The sequence below is a fragment of the Typopeltis vanoorti genome, chromosome 4 (assembly GCF_054136105.1).
Source record: "Typopeltis vanoorti isolate ZY-2024b chromosome 4, IOZ_Tvanoo_1.0, whole genome shotgun sequence".
NCBI lineage: Eukaryota > Metazoa > Arthropoda > Arachnida > Uropygi > Thelyphonidae > Typopeltis > Typopeltis vanoorti.
The window spans coordinates 54,454,386-54,475,914 of record NC_143552.1 but is presented as its reverse complement, the minus strand read 5'-3'; the positions used below and the strand labels follow the sequence as shown (position 1 = coordinate 54,475,914).

Here is a 21,529-nt window from a genome sequence, read left to right as displayed (position 1 = left end):
TTCCTTTAATTACAATTAAAGGAATGGATTTTATTTTTAAGTAATTTTGAATTATACTAAATTGTATAATTTTATTAATAATAAACAATATTTTTTCATGTTTAATTTTTTTTTAAATTTTTACCATAATTTTGATATTTTATCCAAACATGTATACACTGTACTTACAGCGTGTATGTGTATTTCGAAAGTTGCAGTACCCCCACGATTTCAAGCCACGAGCCGCCACTGACCCTGACATAAACACATCACAACCATTGCATCCTCAGCTTCCAAAAAACAAGGATTTCTCTTTTGCTCAAAAGTTACTTCACCTCTAAACAGCTGTTAACCTTATATAAATCACAAATAATCCCAGCTATCGAATACTGTTCTCACATTTGGAATGGAGCTGCTAAAAGCTTCCTCAAAATGCTCGACTCTAAATGACCCATCTCTTACCAACCCACTCCCCTCACTTTCACATAGACGTTTGGTCTCTCTCTGCAATTTGCATATTCTATAAATATTTCCATGGGGTAATGTTCATCTGAAACAGAATCAGTAATTTCCCCACTCTGTACTAAGCCCATTGGAACACGTACAGCTGCTGCCCAACATCCTTTCACAGTATACACCTTGAAACCCACAGAACAAGTTTCTTTTCCTCCTCCTCCATCCCTGCTCCTGCTGTACTAAGGAACAGTCTTCCACCTAAGGTATTTCCCAAGGAATACAATATACAGGCTTTTAAATCAAATGTAAACAAGTTTCTCCTTTCCCAACCCACTACCCATATACAGTACTAACATACTATAGGTTGATCAGCCAACCTCTCATGCATGGGCCCAACATAAAAAAAAGAAGAAAAAAAGTTTATTTGAATTTACACGATTTTATGCAGTGCAGCACATGTGTGTGTGAGAAAGAGAGATGTATGTCATGAAAATTAAAGCATTTATGGAAAAGATAGAAATTGGTGAACAAGTGTGTATTAAGTGTTTTGACGAGTGCCAGTTAGGTGCCAAGAACAAAACCAATGTTAGTAGAATAGACAGTATTGACAGTAAAATGGAAAATGTTAATATCAGAATTAATATTGAACATGCAGCAGTGGAAATGCAGGAGAACAAAACAGACCCACATAAGGAAATAGCAAGCTTTCATGTTATCCTTCACAGGATAAAGTGCAAAATCAAAAAGTTGCAGAAACAGGTGGTCCAAGAAATTTCTTGAAATTTCTTTCAACAAATGAAAGAAAAACAAGGTAAGGAGAAAATTATATATGGCAACTCTATAATCAGAGGAGTACTTAATGAAAGTATAACAAAATCATTTTCCCTGGCACAAAAATTGATATTAGTCATGCCATCCAGATGCAAAAAAGGTAAGGTGAAAGAAGTGTCTTGGTTGGCACTAATGATCTGAGGGGTGAGAAGCATTTTATGAGGGAGGATGTGGAGTTATTGTTGGATGAAGCAAAAATGAAGAGTGAGAAGGTGAAGACTGTAAGTCTCCTGTCATGCTATAATAGAGGTGAATTGAGGGGGGGGGGCAATGATAGTAAACGAATCAATATGCAGGTTGTGAAGAAAGAAAGAAAGATCTAGTGTTTGTGGACTATGAGCCTGCATCTGGCAGAAAAAAATTCTGTATATTGCTGATAGACTTCATCTAAATGGCTTAGATGATGGGTGGCTACAGAGCTTTGTTCACTGAGTATGCTGAAGCGTAAATTCAGGAAGCAAATAATGTGGATGCAGGTGAATGTGTGTGTGTGAAGACACTCATGAGGCAAGTGAGTAAGAATGACCAAATAAGTGCAGAATGTAGTCTCTCAAGAAAAAATATTGAATAAGGTGGACCATACAGGAAATAAAGGTGGTTGGGGCCTACAGGGATGATGCAGTTTCTATATACTAATGCCAGAAATATCAGCACCAAGAGGGAGGAGTTTTTGGCATTGGTTAGTGCAACCTCACCAAAAGTTATAGGCATTAGTGAGACATGGTTAACAGCAGATGATATAGTTACAGGGATAGAATGTGAAGGGTTTAGTATTTTCAGGGAAGATAGGATGGGGGGGGGAGGGGTACTGCTGATGACAGTAGATGAACTGCAGCCAAAAAGAAGAGGAGATTGGTGAGAAAGTGTCTGCTCATTTGAAGCTGTCTGGTGTGAGATGAAGGCAAATAAGACAAAATATACTGTTCATTGCTACTATAAGCCAGTGGTGATGATCTGGAAGACATGCATCAGCAAATTAGTACAATGAGTGCAGAGTGAGTGATTATTATGGGAGACTTCAACTATAGAGATTACAGATATAGATTGGAAGGAAGAGAGATCATATGGCAGTAAGAAATCTAATTTATACATGATATAATCTTGATTAAAAAATTTAGGGCTGATGACACCTGAAATTCTGGGCTATTTTATCATGCTGCATCGGATGGTTTCCTGTGCTATAAACATGCTACATTGTTTGGATCAAAGAAAGCAATAGATCATGTAACAGTGCTATGCTGTTAAAATATGTCTGGAACTAGTAAACGAAAGCTGTTAGCAAATGGAAAAATAGCCAGGCCTGAATACTTCAAAGGGATTAGAATGGAGAGTTTACCAGTTCAGTACCATGTGAACAAAAATGTATGGATATCTGAATTTTTAAAGTTGGGACATGAAATTACAATGGAAATTAAGAAAAATTTTTCTGGTTCTTGACAACTGCTAAGGAGCCAAAAGTTGATAATTTACGAGCAATAGTTTATGGCCAAAAATTATCAAGGAATAAGCAACAAGCCATTCAAAGCTGTTTTGTTCACTGTAGTTTTAAGGCAGATAGTGAAAATGACGTCCCATTTGATGTGAACCACATCAGAAACTATGAAGCGATTGCATCCATTGGTGGTCATCCAGTACTATAATGAAAATGAAGATTTTGAGGAGGAAATTAAAGCAAAACATCGAAGGACATTAGGAGAAAAAGAAAGTTCTGAAGATGACACTCCTGAGCTTGAACAAGTGACTATCCAGAATACTAGAAAATTAATTACTGGATTATGACTATTTTATCCAGGAAATGGCAACAATATTTCATATGCACTAATTACCTGTTTGTTTAACTGCAGTCAATCGAGAGAGAGAAAAAAAAGAGTTTTGTTCAATGAGCTCCAACAACATCATTAACTGCATACGTTCAATACCACACATATAAATGAATTTATTTTTATGGCAAATATTTTACTTTAATTAATGCCAATTGTTAGTTTACAATATACAAAAAACTTGTCTAAACTTGAATTTTATCTTATGTACATACACCTTTAAAACACTTGACATGCAGCTTCACTTAACTGGGGCACCCACTTAATTGGGTCAAATTATGCTATTCCCAATGTGGTGTCGAATTAACAAGAATCCACTGTATTTCTGTGTATCATCAGACTGAAATAAGTCATCATCATATGTATCAAGGATTTAGGCCTAGCATGGCCTGTTCCGGCCTTAGAAGTCATCGTTGAATCGTTTAAGAGGATGTCCTGGTTTTCTTTTCTCTCTCAAGGGGGCCCTGTACCCTAGAGAGCATGTCCCCTGGGTGGCAGATACGGGAGCCCACCATGTGTGTGTGTGGGTGTGCGTGCGTGTATGTATGGTGGGGTGGTCCGAATATACCGAATAAGGACTCGTGGACAAACAGGGCCATAAGGGGCAATCATTTTGATTGTAAGGGAAGTGGCACTCCCATGGACCCCTAGCTGGATCTATCTTCTTCTTCTTCTACTTTGAGGAAGATCCACTTACTTGTATCTTTCCTATAAGGCCTTATCAGCCAACTCTTCTTATTTTATGACCCTTATGCTATTAGAGTACTCGAGGGCCATGGGGTCTTTTCATTTCTGGCCTTACAACTATGCCCTCTCTATAAACCTTACTATAATTCTTCTATAATCTACTCTTTCCCCCTTCAATATACCCTATTCCTCCTATGGGTTTAAATTCGGAAGGAGGCTAGTTCAGAAGCCTTAAAGTAGCAGCCCTACCACTGAACTATTCCATCATCAGGCTAGTCCCATGACATGGAGAACATAATTCTACTTGTAAGCTGACAGAAAAAGATAATCAGATTGACTGAAATAACTAATGTACATAATCTAATATATAAAAATAACATTAGAAATACAGCCATCATTGAAGAAAGAAAGCTGTTTTATATGCCACTGCAAATACTGCAGGTGCAATCACAGGGAAAAATGATTTTTCACGAATAGGTCGACAAGGCAAAGTTAAAATAACCCAAAAATTAAGATAATTTAAAAGTAAGGATTATGACTACAGAAATTACAAAAGGAACCATTACACAATGCAAGTTTGAGAAAAGTGCATTGATCCTTAAAATCACTAACTAGATTTTAATTGTTTGTTAAAATAAATAATTTGTACGTATTAGGCTACACTCCAATGCACTGAAGATAAAATTTGTTTGTAATGATTGAAACTATTTCCATTTGCATTGCATTTTTCTTATATTGTATGGACACAAAATTCGATTTGTAGCTGTAAGAAAACAACTAGTACAAAATTATAATGAAATGTACTATATCAATGTGCAGTAAAGGGATTTTGATACACGAGGGTGGTCTGAAAAGTTCTTGGCCTAACAGTGAAAAAATAAATTTATAATTTCAAAATTATTTTTATTTTTCAACATAATCTTCCTTAAGACTAATACATTTATTCCAGTGATGCTCCAGCACCATTATCACATCCCTGTAATGGTTCTCAGTATGATCTGTAAAATACCCCTCTACAGCTGCCATCACCTATTGATTCAAAGAAAAACGCTGACCAGCAAAGAAGAGTTTTAGTTTTGGGAAGAGATAGAAGTCAGAGGGAGCCAAATATGGGGAATAGGATGGATGTTCTAACAATTCATAGGGCAGATCCCTTAATTTTCCCATTGCTAAAACATCATTGTGGGCAAGTGCATTGTCCTGATGAAAGATGATTTTTTCTTCTGCAACCGGGTCTTTTCTCACAAATTTTTTTGTCTAGTCTGGTGAAAAGATCGGAATAACATTCCCCAGTTATTGTTTTACCATTTTCATGATAATTAATAAACAAAATGCCTTTAGCAACCCAAAACACTGATGCCATGACCTTTCCTGCTGATGGAATCAACTTTGTCTTCTTAGTACACTGTTTTGACTGTATTGTGTCCTGAATAGTCAGAAATTGAAAATAAAAATTTAATTTATTCAGGAACAACTTCCTTTAATTGTAGGCAGACAAATGTTGTGTTTTGGCATGGAAATTGAAATGTACATTCTAATTTAATGGCAAAACTGAAGAAATGTTTAGTTTAAGAAATGTGAGATTTAACCAGTTTGGTACAGAGTCAAATAAAGGAATTTATTTAAGGTTATTACCTAATCAGAGTATCCCATTCTATGTATTATGTGAAAGCAAGTTGAATGTAAGCTATAGTCCATAGGTCACGCTTTAGCCAGTACAACGTATGGCCTAAGGTAAGGAGAATTTATTAGGAAAGCGAAGCTAGAACGCTTTCTCAGAAGGATGCCACACGCAAGTGAATGAAGGCCGCACGGTAAACGACGTAGCTAAGCGCGAGAATCTCTGAGAAAGAGAGGGAAAATATAAGGGTCATGCTCCCTTCCCCCCCCCCCCCCCACACACACAAGGCTTTTTTTTTTTGGTTACTGGTTCCTGCTCTTGGATGCTGGCTCTCCATCTCCGCCAACGGAATGATTCCGGGTCGGCCGTAGAAGTCATGAAAGGCTTATCGAGGTTCGCGAGGCAAGGCTAGCTATCTCTTCATAACAGAATAGCTAAGCTGTATTGTGTGACCGACGATACAGATGTGTTCCTGCGGTTCCAGAGAAAGACAAGAGCGGCACACCGCCGTATCGTCCTGGAGAACCTGAAAGTGCTGCTATCGTATGTGACCTGAAGAACGGTAACCCACAACAGTGCCTTGATGTCCACACAAGGCTGAAGACAGTACAGAAAGTCATTCCATGGGATGGTAACATAGAATGTTAAAGTATCTGATTTCCAATTAAAGATATGAGAGACTTTATAGGTTAATTTGTGAATGGACAAGTTGTAGAGAACTTTAGTGATTATCCCATTTGGCAGTAATCTGTCTCTGTTTGAAGAAGGTCTCCCTAGAAGGGATCTGTGTGTGAAATAACTTAGTGTTGTGAGATATGATTAGTGACCCTAGAGTGATTAATGATAAAATAATTTAAGCTGGAAACTCTATGATCCAAGTTATGATTTATGTATTATAGTGTTAGTAATTATGATATCAGAATTTGCTAGGAAGATAATTAAGTTAATCATGTACCTTATATTCTTCATGTATATCTCTTAAGCTTTAATAAATATGTTTTATATCATTTGCCTGAATCCAGCCGATTTCATGAATTCAAATAGCCACTCATAAAATTACTACCGAACCTAGCAGGAGGGACATATGAATATAGTTTGATCTTTCAAGCCACGACTGCATGTAAAACTAAAGGAAGTGAGAATAGTTAGATTAGTGTTTGAAATTTTATTACTGTGTATTACTCTGAGATAGCCACCTTGGATAAGAATCTTATCTATCTCCTGTATTGGCTGGTGCAGCAAAAAATAAATTCGTCAATATTTAACAGGCGGAATGTCTCTGAGGACAACATTTAGGGCCTTGTCCCATACATAGACAAAGCCCTAATGAACGAAAGGATTACACGTGACAAAATTTGGGAACGGCCTGAATCATAGTTTGTTTAAGAAAAGGAGAGTGATAGCTGATTTATTTAACTTATTGGAAAACTATTATGGAAGCCGGAAGGGAAGTAACTGTATGGGAGAGTGTAGAGAGCAGTGGTAAAGGCAACAATAACGATAGAAATATATAAAGAAGAAGATCGAACGATAACAATTGGCGCAAATGACAGGACTTGATTAAATAAGGTTTTAGGTAAGAAGGATAGATCAAGTAAACAACTATATTAAATCATGTAGAATCATCGATATAACCATAGACGACGATACAACAACTGCTATTTGGATTCTGGTGTGTAATGGTGAATCTAAGTCTCATCCATAGTAATAAATCAATGCACAAACTCAGTTTTATTCTTGTTAAAACGCTCCAAGCACTGTTCAGAGATTTTCATGCAAGTGCGTTTTTGATCTGCTCCAAGGCCAGCGAGGCACCCATCTTGTGCAAAGCTTTTTCATTTGCAAATTCTTCATGCAAAATATATCATACATGTTCTTTTGAAATGCCTATAGTCTCAGCAACTTCATGCACTTTGACTCGCCGGTCATCCAATACAATATCGTGCATTTGATCAATGATTTTTGGTGTTGTTACACTTTTTGGACATCCTTCATGTGGATCACCTTCAAGGCTGGTACAGCCACATTTAAACTCAGAAGCCCATTTCTTAATTGCCAAAAACGAAGGAGAAGAGTGCCCATAAACGTTTACGAACTTCGAATGAATTTCTTTTGCCGTTTAACCTTCTTTTACAAATCTTATGACCACATGATACTCAATTTTATCCATTTCAAGGGATACAGGCAACACTTTTGCTTCAGACAGTTGTATAAAACAAACTACTTGATAGAATGACTTGCAATTTCACATGGCTGTTTATCAACTTAGAAAAAAAAAATGTTGCTGATAGTGTTACCATCTATGGTCGAGGCCGAGAACTTTTCAGACCACCTTCGTATCTTACAAGGAGAAATGAATTATACAAGTGTTGGTTACATATACACTAGTGATTTCCAAGTGTTGCCTATATATATGTATATATATTAATTAAATATATTTAATGATCTAGAAGCCAAGAGATAGCAATACAGACAAATACTATTTATAATTCGAGTGCACAACTAGTTATCTTCTTAGAAGACTATCGGGTGCATAACATGAAAAGAGAAAAAAAAAAACTATACATTACAAGAGAGTAACAGCTAAAAACTTGCATGTGTGTTGCTAACATTTGAAGGCATTCTCTGGATGCCATGGTATTGTTAGGCACATTCACATGAGCATGATCTCGTATATGCCAAAACTGGACAGCTAAAGATGACAATCAGACAGGTTATAGCTAAGGTTAGTATTAAGATGGACCAGAATGAGCACAATTTCTGTTGATTCCACAATTATTTTCTCCAGCTCATCATAGCATCTAAAAATGTTTTCTGGTTTGTTCCAGATCACTGAATGAGTGACAGAATCTTCGTTAGGTTGAACAGAATTAAGAACATTATTAGACAGCGTGCTGGCTATAGTTCTACTATACGTGATGTCTCTCATATGTTCTTCCATATGCAACTCAATGGATTTCTCTGTCTGACCAAAATAAGGCACATTGCAGTTATACATTAATAGTTTAATTTTCAAAACATTGATTGGGAAGATGAGAAATCTCATGATAAGAAAGAAGCTGAATTTATTGAATTGTTGTGAGACAACTTTCTCAAGCAACATGTGAAAGAAGGAACCCCTAGGTCAAAGAGAGTTGGATTTGTTCATAGCGTCAGAAGTCTATTAAGAAATATGGCTATTTTATCATGATCACTGTCAGCAGTTGGTGACAGTGATCATGCTGTGCTTTCTTGGGAAGTATCTAATTGTATTGATGCTCCGATTAGAATAAGTTATCCTCTATCATATCACCCTCTTCCTCTCTCTCTGAGTTGCAAATACAACTCAGAGAATAACCAATGTAGAAGCGAACTCTGACATGTAAGGATAAGAAAGTGATTTTGCCTATTTATAAGGCCTTGATAAGACCACACCTGGATTATTGTGTGCAGATTTGGTCTCCTTTGGTTCCAAGGGGATAAAGAAGCTGTAGAAAGGATGCAAAGAAGAGTTACAAAGATTATATCCAGATTATGGGATTTAGATTATGAGGACAAATTGCAAGTATATGGATTACAGACTCTGGTTAACAGGAGAAAGAGGGTGATATGATAGAGGTCTATAAACTTTTGAATCGGTGTTATAGGATATCTATCATCTGATGAAATTTTTCATTATATGGAAGGTGAAGAAAAAATACGGGGGGGGGGGGGGGGCATCCACAGAAGTTAAGTTTGTTCTCAGTCAAGAATGGGTAACTAGGTTTTCTCTCACAGAGAAGTGAGTGAGTGTAACAATTTCAATTTGTCTTTAGGGGGAGTGAGTGCATCTTGTGTGAATGAATTTAAGGAAAGGTATGACAGCTAGTTTGGGTGATTTATAGCCTCCCTCGATGAGTCCTTGACTCCCTGGAGGACTCAGATAATAATAATAATTATATATATATATATATATATATATAGGCAATATCAATATATATCTGTTTCAACACCTCTCACTGTTGAAAAATACTTTCTGTTTTGATACTGAAAATAAGTTACATAAATAAAAAAATATTGTCAAACTGAAATACTTATCATGTCATCTCTGCAGAGGACCTTAAAATAACTGTAGGCATAATGCTAAAGAAAATTCACTATAGCAAATCCACTATAAACTATTTCTGAGGCTTCTACAAGTTTGCTATAATGTGAATTGATTGTACAAGGTACGTCCAAAAAGTAAGGTCAATTCAGAATTTACTGCCACATAAGATATGAGAGAGAAGGTTATGCATATGTGGTAGCATAAAGTGACTCATTAGCTAGATGTCAATCATTTTACATTTATCACATTATCCTTTCTTGTTTTCTACTAATAATTTATGAGTGCTGTGATAAAAAAAAAATCCTGTCAGTTGTGAGGCTTGTGGTACGATATGTATTTTGCTGGCAGAAAACAATAGTGCTCTTTCATGAAATCGTGTATAAGAAATTGTGTGCCAAACGGATCCCAAAAATGCTGACCAATGCACATAAACAGCAATGAGTGGGATCAGTTCAAAAATTTTTGGAGCATTAAGAAAATTAAGGAGGTGAACTTTTTTCTCGTATTGTGACTGGTTACAAAAGATGGATTTTATACACAAACATCGAGCCAAAACAACAATCAATGCAATGGTGCCATTCATCAACTCTGAAAGAAAGAAAAATTCAAACAGGCACCATCATTCAAAAAAAAAAAAAAAAAAAGATGGATACTGTCCACTAGGACTGAAAAGGGATCTTGCTCATTGATTTTCTTTAGCGAGGAACTGCAATTAATGCTGATGCATATTGTGAAACACTGAAGAAACCTAGACGAACAATTCAGAACAAAAGACGAGGAATGCAGTCATCAGGAATCATGCTTTTGCACGAAAATATGCATGTTCACATTTTGCTGTTCGAAATGTCCAGCAATTCAGAAGTTTGGGTGGAAACACCCACCCTACATGGGGGGGGTGGGGGGGGGGGGGGGTGGGGGGGGGGGGGGGTGGGGGGGGGGGGGGGTGGGGGGGGGGGGGGGTGGGGGGGGGGGGGGGTGGGGGGGGGGGGGGGTGGGGGGGGGGGGGGGTGGGGGGGGGGGGGGGTGGGGGGGGGGGGGGGTGGGGGGGGGGGGGGGTGGGGGGGGGGGGGGGTGGGGGGGGGGGGGGGTGGGGGGGGGGGGGGGTGGGGGGGGGGGGGGGTGGGGGGGGGGGGGGGTGGGGGGGGGGGGGGGTGGGGGGGGGGGGGGGTGGGGGGGGGGGGGGGTGGGGGGGGGGGGGGGTGGGGGGGGGGGGGGGTGGGGGGGGGGGGGGGTGGGGGGGGGGGGGGGTGGGGGGGGGGGGGGGTGGGGGGGGGGGGGGGTGGGGGGGGGGGGGGGTGGGGGGGGGGGGGGGTGGGGGGGGGGGGGGGTGGGGGGGGGGGGGGGTGGGGGGGGGGGGGGGTGGGGGGGGGGGGGGGTGGGGGGGGGGAACCAGGTTTATACTGTGTACAATATTACCATTCAGTGATAATTTATTTAACTTAATTATTTTTGCAAAGCTTATGCTTTTGTTTAAAGTTTTGGGTGCAATGATCTCTGAAAGCAATGAACAAATAATCAAGAAATTAAAAACTGATTCAAAAAAGGAGATCAAAGGAAACTTTGCTTACCTATACGTAATGTTAAGCCCGCTCATGTTATATGCAGCATCACTATAGAAATATAAATAAGCATTTCCTGAGTGTGTTACTACTTCTAGTCTCCTCTCTGTGTTTGTCCCATCCTTTACTAGAACACCACTAAAACAAGAAATGTGAAAGGTTTCAAATATTGAAAATTACTAACGACTCAACTGTTATTTGTTGAGCTAAGCTTTTAATGACATGATTTAGAGAATCAAAAAACTGCAAGCAATTTTAAATATAAATCATAATCATCAATGGCAAAATTATGACAACTGCTTTTTTTTTTCTCATTGCAAACCTTTTCATGTAATATACAGACATCAAAGCAAAATAAATTTTTAAAAAATTTATTTTACTTTTTAACCTCAGACAACAGGGCAGCTGAATAATCGAGTAGAGATAGACAGAGCCCATAAGTAATATAAAGAACCAACTAGGGCTTCTGATCTAACATCCAATTCTTACTGCCTTATGGTGCAGCCCCATCACAGATGCTCATGTGAATAATGAATGAACAAGGATTTGTTCACAATTTGAGAGTTGTATTTTCTATTTAAACAAGTCCCTCCCATTTTCACCGGAGGAACCAGGATGAATAGTGAAACATTCAGCTACTAAAATCTCAAACTCACCAGTACTGAAGATAATCATCAATAGAGAAGTAGATGCTGTTACTAAAATGAAGAAAAGTAAACCAGATTAGATATTGTTAAATAATAACTATAAAATGTTAAATTCAAGCAACAAGAAAAAGAAAGGAGTATAAAGATTATTTGTTGCTAAAAAAAGAAGAAAAACTTCTTCAATGTGGGTAATTATTGTAAGTGAAGTGATGTTGACAAATTTCAAATTGGATAATGAGACTTGTTTCACCTATGATATCATAGAAAGTTGTACTATAGAAGAAGTAGAGAAAGTTTTTCTGAGTCATTACAGAGGGTCACTGATATGAAGAAAGAGTGAACATATGGATCTATGATGGAATCATGTTAAAAATTAAGATATTAGAAACCAACCAGATATTAGCATTCAAGAATATGTGAACAGAGATAATATGAAGTGACACTGTTATGTAAATAGAATGGGAGAGGATATTCAGAAAAAGACTAAGGGTCTAGGTTAACAGATGCAGTTATGCCTTTTGAAGACTGAAATGTAAGATCTGACAATACAGAAATTTGAAATAACAGATTAATTTTGAAGAAAATTTGATAGGGGACTAGCAATAATATAAACTTAATATGTAGTACTATCATAATATCCTGTTGACTTTTCTTATATTTTAAAATCATCCAGTAAAGAACTTAAATTATCTGAACAACTGACTAGCTTTATATCACCAATGAAGAGAGAAATTTCACTCTTAATATCCAAACCTAAAGCATTTAGGAATGTGATATTATTATTATTAGACCTCCAAGAGTCAATGACTCATAGGGAGACTCGTTTACATTACATGCACACTACTTCAACAGGAAAATTGTTCCACTCCCTCATGATTCTGTGAGAGAAAAATCTAGCTCTCACCTTCTACATAACTACACACAAACTTCCACAGATATCCTCTTGTCCTCTCCCCATCTTCCATATAGTAAAAAATTTTATCAACCAATATTCTATTATACTACAATATTAGAGGGTATATTATACTCTCTAAAAGGTTTATATACTCCTCTCATATCATCCCTTTTTTTTCCTGTCTACCAGTGTCTGCACTGCAGTTCACATACTCTTAATCTATCCTCATAATCTAGACTCCAGAATCCCAATATCATCTTTGTAACTCTTCTTTGCACCCTTTCCACAGTTTTTTTATATCCTCTGAACCCAGGAGACCAAATATGAGCACAATAGTCCAGGTATGGTCATATCGAGGCCTTGTAAAGAGGCAAAATAAATTCCATATCCTAGATTTAGAGAAAGATGTTGGAAGTTTATTTTGCACTTGGTTAGACTATAATAAATTTAGTTTAATTCTTTATCCAAGTGTAAGCAAACAAAGTTTGTGCCTGAAAATATCTTCAGGACTGAGGTAAGATGGTGCAACACCAGGCAACTCCGAGCAAAGGTGGACCAAGCTTTCATCACTCCTTGTCTCAGTATCTCCCATAATGCAAAGCACATCTCCTTTTCAGGTGCAAACTTTGTTTGCTTACACTTGAATAAAGGATTAAACTAAATTTATTATATTCCATATCCTAATATGTCAATGTTTGTTTCAACATTGCAATTATCCTCTAACTTGCATTTACAATTTTTGTTCTGTGACCTTTTAACTTCAACTTTCTATCCACCATAACTCCAAGATCTCTAGCCTCATCAGTTACTGCAAGCATAATCCCACCAATATAATATGGAATCTCATCATACCAAAGTGCATAACTTTACACTTAGTAAACACTGAACATGGAAGCATGAGCAGCCTTCATCCTTTCCCCATACTTCCAACCTATTCAAATCACCCTAAAAATGCTGTAAAATCAGTAACATCTCTGCATGCCCTGTTTATCTTTGTATTCAACATCATCCAGAAAATTTTGAAGATCTCCTATCAAGCACTTTGTGATATCATTAATATATAGATTAAACAACAATGGTCCAAGGACAGATCCCTGGGACACACCAATGGTCACCTTAAATCCGGTGGATTCAGATTCCCCCCCCCCCCCATATATCACTTTCTGGTATCTGTCTGTCAGCCATCTACTTATCCAAGTCAAGAGTTTATATTCCAATCCCATATTCTCCAATTTATGATATAGCCTTTCATGTGGTATCCTATCAAATGCTTTTGAAAAGTTCAACAGTATTATAGTGTATCCATTTCCTTTATCCAACTCAGCCATAACATTACTAGAAAATATGAGCAAATTGCTCAGGCATGATTTCCATTTAGTAAACTCATGCTATTCCTTGCAAAGTATAGCTTCTTAGTCCACTCCTTTCTTCATGCAAGTTCTACTAACTTCTCTAATATCTTTGAAATCACTCCAGGCAGACTAATAGGTCAAAAATTGGACACATCAGTCTTTGAGTCATCCTTGTACAATAGGATTATCACACATTCTTTCCATTCATATGGAATCTTTCCTGAGGTAAGAGTCAAATTACACAAACCTGTCAAAGGCTTAGCCAGTATGGTTGAACATTCCTTTATCATATGTGCTGGTATCTCATCTTCTTCATACAAAACTAATTTGTAGTTCAGCATGTAACCTGTTCTGATTGGAATATCCCCATATTTGGCTACTTCCCAGATTAGTATGGTGTTCACTGTTAAGTGGTGATAAAACAGTTACATCCTTAACTAAGACACCCTCTGAAGTTATGATGAAACCTAACACTCTTTGTCCTGAAGTTGCTTCTTTTGCATGCTACTTGAGGAATTTGTCTCGCAACAGCTCAATAAATTATCTTTTGTTCTTATGTTTTCTCTACTACCCAATAGATATTTAGTCAAACATAATAATTACTAATTTAGCAGAAGTTGTATTTCCACGTACAAGTAGTTAAAAGATGTTATTATTACCTTATTACTAAAATACTCTGGATTAGAGATAGATGAAAGTTTTTTCACTTGGTTGTACTATAAATTAAAGATGCCAAGAAATTATATTCTAGGTTTAATCCTTTATCCAAGTGTAAGCAAACAAAGTTTCCTTATACTTGGATAACAGATTAAACCAAGAATATATTTCTTGGCATCTTTAATTTATAGTACAACTAGTGAAAAAATTCATCAATATCTAGTCTTGTGTTAATTTTTTCTAGACATTATTCATTACTAGACACTTTCATACCACAGCTTTCCAACAGCTTACTGTCTAATGCTTCAAGCTCAGCACTACCACAAAATCAAATCCACTCAAATATATAAGCATAGTTTGCCTTGCTAAGTAGTTTAACACAACTTTCTGCCATACATTTCAACAGCTCTGGATGCTGTGAGCTCTGTTGAGGGAGTCCACTGATATATGAGAGAGAAATGATGCAGAACTCTTTTAGTTTATATCCCTTACCTTCATATGTTATTGTCCAGCTAGTCTATCCCTGATATGCAAAATAAAAATTTAAAGAAAAAAAAAAAAAAAAGGGGGAAGAATGTTCATTTAATTTTTGTAATAATTTATATTCTACTACATTAATAATATATCAAAATAGGTGTATCTTGTCACTTACCTATAAGCTGCAACTAAGGGAGCAAACAGAGAATCACCATCGAAAATATAAAGATGATCCCAACTACATTCTGTTTCAAAATGTGCTACCTCCAACCTAATAGTATTATTTGGCTGTCCACTATCAATAAGCCATGTACACTGCATGTTAACACTATAATTTCCAGTTCCATCTGCAATATAACCTGATGGATCTGTAAGCCTATTAAAAAATGTATTGACAATGGTGAATTCATAAATTTAGAGATATTAAAACAATTTAAGATAAACATGCTAACTCATTGAAACTACAACTATAAAAAAAATGCCAACAAAGAAGCATGCTTCGCTATAAAAGCATTCTTAACCAAAGCTGTTTGACTTAGTGCAACACCTCTTAAAAGTCAAACATTCAACTTAAAGTTACCAGCTACTATTTTTTTTTTACATATACTGAGTAATAAGCTTTTTACCCCCCCCCCCTTAATATGTATGCTTAAAATTTAAGGAAATGCTTCTGGGGAAAATGAAATGTAATAACAATCCAGAATTTAATGAAATCCTACCAGAGAATTTTATCAAAATTTTTCTGGAACAATGAGTATCTCTCTCTCTCTGTATTTGGGGCAAGGAAGGTTTTGTTGAAGATGGATATAATGTCATGCTCCCATAATCACTGAAGGTCTACACTATACTACTACCATTACATATTAGTGTTTGGAACAACTGGAGGTTTGAAGTAGTTTAAGAGGGGGGGGGGGGGAAAATAGCATGTCTATAGGAATTATAATCCTAGCTTGCAACCCCCTCATGAATGGAATTCACATTAAAAAAAAAGTATCACATTCTTGTTTAATAATGAAGCCAGCAGGAACAGTCACTACATGTTACTAATTGCTAGAATTATTTTATTGTGCTTTGTGTGGAGAAAGTGCTCACCAGGATAATAATGACGATGTAGTGAACATTGATCATTACAGGTGTAAGTAAATATCATCAACTAGGCTATAGGCCACATCATGTCTTCCCATGCGAAACAATAAGTAAAACTGTCTTTGAGTTTAAGTTTATGACAATCTTTGGTTTCTTATGTTGCAATTCATATAATCACCAGTAATGTTTCATTAGGGTTAAAATGAAAAACTATATATCTCTCTACTGAATAAATTTATTAAATACAAATCTTTGTATACAAAATAAATATATTAATATATCAGTATATTAACATGCCAAAAGCTTATTATGATAACACATGCCTCTAACATAAAACCATTATGCAGTACATTACTAGAGCAGCTAAAGGACTGTTTGACAATGCTTTCCATCACCAAAAATTCAAAGGTTCATATTTTATATCAGCATTTTTTTTTTAACTTCAAATATTGTCTTATATGCTAACATATATAGTAATTAACATTTAGTACAATAACTTAAAATAATTTAATTTTAAATTAACAATGATGAAATTACAGCTTCTACTCCAATCAACATTCAAATAGATCCAAGAAAAACCACTGATAAGGATGAGATAACTAGTGACCTGCTCTTGAACGCATTCATGAATTCCCCAATTAATAACTGTATACATGACTGAAGAAAGGAGACTGTTTCATTTAATATGGAAATGCTCAAAAATTATACTGATAATCAAATCCGAAAAAAGAAGCAGGTGATGAAGCTAGAAAACAGACCAATCAGTCTCATAAACATGGCTGGAGAGGTACTAAAAAATTTCTAATACACTAAATAATTCACTTTTATCTTTTCAAGAGACCTCAATCAAGTACTATAGATGCTATTGTGAAAGTAAAAAAAAAAAATTCACACAAGACAGCTTTCAGCAAAAAAAAAAAACATACCACTGATCCCCCTGCCACTCACTGAGCCTTTGAGATGCTGCATGGTGACAGCCATAATTAATCAACTAAGGAATTTTGAATGTCCAAAAACTAATTCAACCTTATAATAAATTATTTTAAAGATAAAAGAGAAACCATGGGGCTAAAAACTACAACCATAACAAACATAGGTAATGCTGTCTACAAGGTTCCTGCTATCGACTGAGATTCTGGAACTTCCAGTATGATTCATTTTTACATCTTTGTTACACTAATTTTAAACTTGTATCTTCTCTACTGCTGGTGAAGGCATCTTCCATTGATGGGGGGGGGGGGGGCATGATTCAAGATCATGCCTTAAAAATAGAAGCAATGGCAAATTAAGAACTTTTTAAAATTGCAAAACATGCATGCGAGAGGAACACTACCATATCTAAAATACTTCAAATTTTGTCAGCAATCAAAGCCACCAATTAAGTACCCTGGAGCTGAGGACTTCTGGAGGTAGCTAATGACATAAAATAGCTAAGAGTAATAATTCAACTTCAACAAGCAAGTCTCACACATTGCTGACAAAATCTTATAGTGAAATTGACAAGAATAAACTGAGAGGTGAAACAAGTGATAAGAAGATATATACAGGAACCATTCTACTGTTTATGACATAAGCTACACCTGTTTGGAAAGAGGCACTAAAATCTAAAAATAAAAAAATTTAACAAAGTAATACTTTATAGCCATCACATAATTGGAGTATACAGGATAACATCTTTAGAGGCAGCTTGTGTTATTGCTTCTAACACCAATCTGTCTGAAAATGCAAAAACTGCTTTATATATAAAGTTACTTCAGCAAGCCATGACAAATGCCAACATCAAACTTGTATAAACTTCTACTTTATATCACAAAACATTTATATTAAACACAAATATACACATTCCTGTCACATACAGATGACAACAAAACATTCATATCCCAAACACAACAAAACATCCATATCGCACACATGACAACGCATGCATTCATATCACACACACGCGACAACGCATGCATTCATATCACACACACGCGACAACGCATGCATTCATATCACACACACACACGCGACAACGCATGCATTCATATCACACACGCGCGCGACAACGCATGCATTCATATCACACACACACACGCGACAACGCATGCATTCATATCACACACGATAATCAAATGAAGACATACACATGTTACAACACATGCAACATCGCACACTACACACACATTCATATCACACATACACATATACATTCATATCACACATACACATTACACAAACATTCATATTAATCATATCATATGTGTGCAAGCCATTCATTTTACACACGCACATCGATCTACAGACCTTCATTTTACACATGCACATCGATATGCAGACCTTCATTTTACACACGCACATCGATATGCAGACCTTCATTTTACACACGCACATCGATATGCAGACCTTCATTTTACACACGCACATCGATATGCAGACCTTCATTTTACACACGCACATCGATATGCAGACCTTCATTTTACACACGCACATCGATCTATAGACCTTCATGTACAAACACATGCATATCACATAGATGCATTCAATTACAGACATTCATGTTTCACACACACTTTTATTTACAGACACATGCATATCACAGACGTTCATGTTTCTCACACACTTTTATTCACAGACACATGCATATCACAGATGCATTCATTCATTTATAGAATGTGTGTGTGTGTATGTGATATGCATGTCTGTAAATTAAGGATCCCAGAAATTCATTCTTCAGAAAAGTATTGCAAGAGTGAGCAAGACTGATTGATTAATAAGAATATTGTCAGGTGAGAAGAGCATTACTGTATTAACAATCTATTTTGTATCTATAATGGTTTTTCTTACTATTTGAAGGCAACTTAAAGTGGCTTAATGAAAATATGCAGCCTAACAATTGGATTTACTGTTTGTTTACTTATTAGTAAAGTGTGTGCATAGTAAACCTTACCACACACACACACACACACACTTGGAATGTTAGAATCATTTTGTAAGACTGGCATATGTGATGGATGCATATACTAAACTTTCACCCTCAGTCATAAGTGTCTGGTATTTTTTTCCAATGTATCTGGGATCCCTACTGTAAATGCATACTACATGCATATTACACACACATGCATATTACACAGACAGATCAATTTACACACACATTCATACCAAACAGAAACACATTCATTTACACACATGCTCATGATTATTTAAACACTTTCATATTACACAGACACAAACATTCATATGACACCCATATAATACCCACTTACATATATACAAACATGCATGTACATATATTACTGATTGACATACAGGGTGTTCGGGATAAATTTGACAGTTTCGTAAGGAAAAAGAAAATCTTCTTTGTATCTATTAAATTTAATGAATTGACAAAAAAACATTACAGGCAGAGTTAATTACAATACTATCAACAAGATTTACTCAAAATAACCACCATTAGCATCGATCACAGCTTCAATTCTGCTTCGGAACCTCGAACAAGCTGATGCTACAGTCTCCCTGGGAAGGGCCGCAAAAACTGTTTTAATTTTATCCATTAACTGGGCTTTTGTATTACTGGAAGTGCGATTGGTGTCTTTTTCAACTGTGCCCCATACAAAATAATCCATGGGGTTAAGGTCTGGGGAGTTTGGAGGCCAAACATTTGGACTGGTGAAGTCGTAGAAATTTTCAGACAACCATTTTTGACTTTTCCCAGAGGTGTGGCAAGGGGCCGAATCCTGCTGCCATACATACGGCCTACCATTGGCTACCCTTGTTATCCAGGGCTTGACTACAGTTAGCAACTCCACGAACAAAGCCCGAATTCCAATGCCAGGGTTCTTCAACACCTGTTCCTGCAGATTTGCGAGGAATTCTGCTGTACGAACGCAATCAGATCGTCTGCTAGGGATCTTTCTTCTTGCTACATCCTCGTAGTCACCATTGCAAGTCTCTAGTTCATGCCTGATTGTTTTTACTGTATTCAGGGAGCATTGGGCAGCAGTCGTAATATCCTTATTTTGATGGCGGGCACGAATCATCATGATACAAGTTATTCTCTTCCATGATTCAGGTGGGTTCCAGCTATCCATCCTTTCTGACATCTTGTATATGAATAAAGAAGGGTCCAAACTTTTAAATGAAGAGAAGTGTGTGTTAATACATGTAACTTACGGAAAAATATAATTAATTATAAATATGTCAAATTTATCCCGAACACCCTGTATATACATAGATGCATGAACACACACATTGGTACACATTTATGCAACTCTCACCCATGACAGAAATAAGGATTATTTTTATTTAATTTGCAATTTTTTTCATAATCTGAAAACCTTGCGCCAGTGACCAAACAAGGAATTTTTTCACAACACTTCAACCCTCTAATAAGTGCAATGGCAATTTCTCCACCAAGCAGCGAAATTTATCTCCCACTTAAACACAAACATCTATGCCTAGTGTATAATTTTAATTCTCAACCTGTTCATTAGAAAGCAAGTATGTTAACTACTTCGGCAACCATGCCAATATTCTATCTCTCTCTCTCTCACACACACACAGCAATTCCACATCCTATGCAAACTTTAAAAATATATTTTATACTTCAAAACTAACAAAGATTTCAATAAACATGGGTCCAGAAACTTCATATTTCTGAGATGCATCCCTTAAGTAGAACAGAAATGCAGACCCTAGAACACAAAGTGTCAAGAAATAAGCATAAATCCTTTGCTGATTGGCAAAAGAAAACCCTAAAGAATGAATGTAACTTGCAGGAGTGTTAAAATGACCACCACTGCTAGCCATGAAGATGTCGAGACATCTCACCATTAACACCTCACATACAAATTCTTTACTGCTGTCTAATGGCAGTGCATGCATGTTTAACATGCATTTTCCTCAACATTCCTTACTGGGGTAGAATATATTCACAATTTCAGATAGCATCCAAATAAAAATCCACAGGTTTTTGGGTCAAGTGACTGAGGAAGACACATAATTGGTCCACCTAGATTGATCCATCTTTCAAGAAATGTTTAATCATAATATGCTCAGGCTTCATGACTGAAGTGTGGTGGAGCTTTGTCATGCATAAGCCATGACAAAGAGAACATCATGACACATATCTTGGAAGATGCTTTCTACCAGATTGCAAGAGGTCTCAATACGAAAGTCCTGTAAGCCTGTCTGGCAAAATATACAACCCTATATACGTATCCAAAGATGCTTATACATTAATAGAAAATTGCTCATGGTGATGACTGAATAACTGCATGTGGATTCTGATTGGTCAATTCAAAATCCACATGACTGTCACAATAACTGAAAATTCCTTCTCAAGTGAACATTATCTCATTTGTTAAGAGCACAAGAGAAAAACTGTTGGCCCCACATATGCTTTGTAGAACCTACCA

The 21,529-nt window shown here is 36.7% G+C and overlaps 1 protein-coding gene across 1 annotated transcript in view; it reads right to left on the bottom strand.

The window, feature by feature from the left end:
* Positions 1-21,529, bottom strand: part of LOC150107312 (attractin-like protein 1) — a 447,772-nt gene that overhangs the window by 402,177 nt on the left and 24,066 nt on the right. Inside the window, exons 2-3 of the mRNA XM_090391786.1 lie at positions 15,223-15,423; positions 11,029-11,157 (exon numbers count right to left, since the gene is read on the bottom strand). Of these exons, the coding sequence (XP_090247912.1) occupies positions 11,029-11,157; positions 15,223-15,423 (330 nt within the window). The remainder of the gene's footprint in view (positions 1-11,028; positions 11,158-15,222; positions 15,424-21,529) is intronic.